Source organism: Monopterus albus, unplaced genomic scaffold (genome assembly GCF_001952655.1).
Source record: "Monopterus albus unplaced genomic scaffold, M_albus_1.0 scaffold424.1, whole genome shotgun sequence".
NCBI lineage: Eukaryota > Metazoa > Chordata > Actinopteri > Synbranchiformes > Synbranchidae > Monopterus > Monopterus albus.
In genome coordinates, this window is record NW_018128304.1 from 99,010 (window position 1) to 101,368 (window position 2,359).

Genomic DNA, 2,359 nt, shown 5'->3' on the forward strand with positions numbered 1-2,359 from the left:
AAAAAGAGAGATTGGTTTGTGTGTGTTTGTGTGTGTGTGTGTGTGTGTGTGTATACGTTGACTATAAATGCTTCCACACCCCGTCTGCATAGGCACATATGTATAATAATCACTTACCCAGCCTTATCTGTGTGGACATTCTGGTGTGTTTCTGCTTCTGCGTGTGTGTGTGTGTGTGTGTGTGTGTGTGTGGGGGCTGTGCATCAGCAAAATAACCCCTACAGGGAAACTGCTTTTAAAATGGTTTGAGTATGTAAAGATTTTATTCTGAAAAACAATACTGAGGTATTTTATCCTGTGTGACAGGACACCCCCCCACCCCCCCTACCATTTTATTTTAGCTGCTTTCCTCTGTGATGGTAAACATATCAGCTTTCATTAACGCTACTTCTCGTCTTGTTTTCACAGGCTTTGAAAGCATCTTGGAAGGCTTGTTTGGGCCGGGACTATTCAAAGATATCACCCTTTTCCAAGGTAAACATGCTCAAACACACACTCGTCAATTCACAGGTAATTTATACGATCGGAAAATGAAAAGTCGGGTTCATCTCTAAAATCTTTCCTTAATGTTTCTTTCAAAACAGACTTAATTGACTGAGTTCAGGAAACAGTGAAGATATCTGTGAAGATAAGTGCAATTAAACAAACTGTTAGCAGATTTTTTTTTGTGAAGCTCCTTTTACAGTTTGCCTTTTTCTTGCCAAAAAATTGTTCAGCATGCAGGAGTTTATTATTACAGCATCTGGCCTGTTGCTGTATGAGTAGTGTAGGAGATGGTGTGGCTGTTCAGTGAACAGACAGTGACAGTGAGAAACACTCTCCCTATCCGTTTATTGATCTACCTGCCTACGGAGTTCAGGCTTTTCCAAACCTGCTTAGATAACGTAACATAACAGTTCATGTTTAATCTATTCCAAATCCAAGCTGTCGCTCACAGCCTGGAGCAGCTGACGTCTGGTATCTGAGGCCAGAGACGGTCTGATTCTTGCTAAGCTGGTAAAGGCTCCAGATATTTGGTGGTAAAATCTGGGGGGCGTGACACTGTGCTGCAGCTAAAAGTACCTTTTTACCATCTGGTAGTACCTTTTGGTAAAAACAGAAACAAACAAAAAGCGAATGAAAATGATGTAATATTGAATGTAGCAGACGACAGATTCTGCTTGCACACAGAATGTGCTACATTTCCATCACTGCTGCGAGATCGACTGATCAAATTTTGGACACCCTCCCCCTCACGAAGCTAATGGGCAGCATGTCCTTTGTCCTCATCTTTGTGATGAGGCCTGTTGTTTCTTCTGCACGTTGATCATCAAACTTCTGCGGACCACTGCGTGTTTCTGCTGTTTGTATGTGGCGCTGTAGTAAAATGACATGCTGTCCTCGTTATCACATTATTTCCAGGTGCCGGTAAAAGCGAGAGATAACTGGCTCTTTGTTTTTAAAGACAAAACCACAGTCACATGATTTTATTTAATTTTTTTATTTAATGACTGAAAATCATTGTCCATTCCTACACAGTATGAATAGTGACCAGCACTCATGGTCAGAGCGTGACCAGCGGAAACCAGTCCCCAGTAGAACCAGTCTGTCTGGCCTGGTATTGTCTCGTTCAACAACTGTAGCAGCTGATGTTACAGATCGACACCGTGTTGTCAGTGTTTCTTAAATTTAGTTTCAGCAGACTGAAGTGTTACCTACACGTCTTCATGCCAGTGTTTAGTTTAATGTACAGATTTCTCTCTAAGGTGAAGACATTTATGGCGAGGCCATCGTAGTACACACTTTGTTGGACCATGAGTGTGTAAACCTGTCTGCTGTATAACAAACTTGTGAACATGAATGGATCACTGAGAAGGCCAGACGCAGGCCCAGGACCCAGACCGAAAAACCGTGAAGGGGCCGTTAACCGTAAACTTTCTGCTAAAACGTCAGATTTGATTTGATTTGATATATTCTTTCAAGCATGTAAAGACAGTTGATATGTCAACACACATAATTTTACACATATCCAACAAATGCTAATCCAATGTCAATTTGCTTATACCTAGTACATGCTTGAATGGAGTAGGAAGAAGTCAGACTTATCCAGTCCTACCCCATGACATCATCTTACCATCATTGGTTTGCAAGCAATAAATGATTCACTTCTACCCACACAAGTATTATGCTAAAAAAAAAATTAAAAAATTATAACAGTGTTAATATTCTTACATAATTACATTCTTAAATACTTATCTTCTACACCACACAAGTAATACAAAGTGTACACCACACCCACAATGTTCCATCTAAATAATCATTAAGCCTGTTCTTGCATATATCTTGATTGACACATACCTTTATATTTATGTTTAAACTC

The 2,359-nt window shown here is 40.2% G+C and overlaps 1 protein-coding gene across 1 annotated transcript in view; it reads left to right on the forward strand.

Annotated features, from left to right (window-relative positions):
- lcor (ligand dependent nuclear receptor corepressor) overlaps window positions 1-2,359 on the forward strand; it is a 66,877-nt gene that overhangs the window by 35,082 nt on the left and 29,436 nt on the right. Inside the window, exon 2 of the mRNA XM_020586825.1 lies at window positions 409-474. Coding sequence (XP_020442481.1) covers window positions 409-474 — 66 coding nt within the window. The remainder of the gene's footprint in view (window positions 1-408; window positions 475-2,359) is intronic.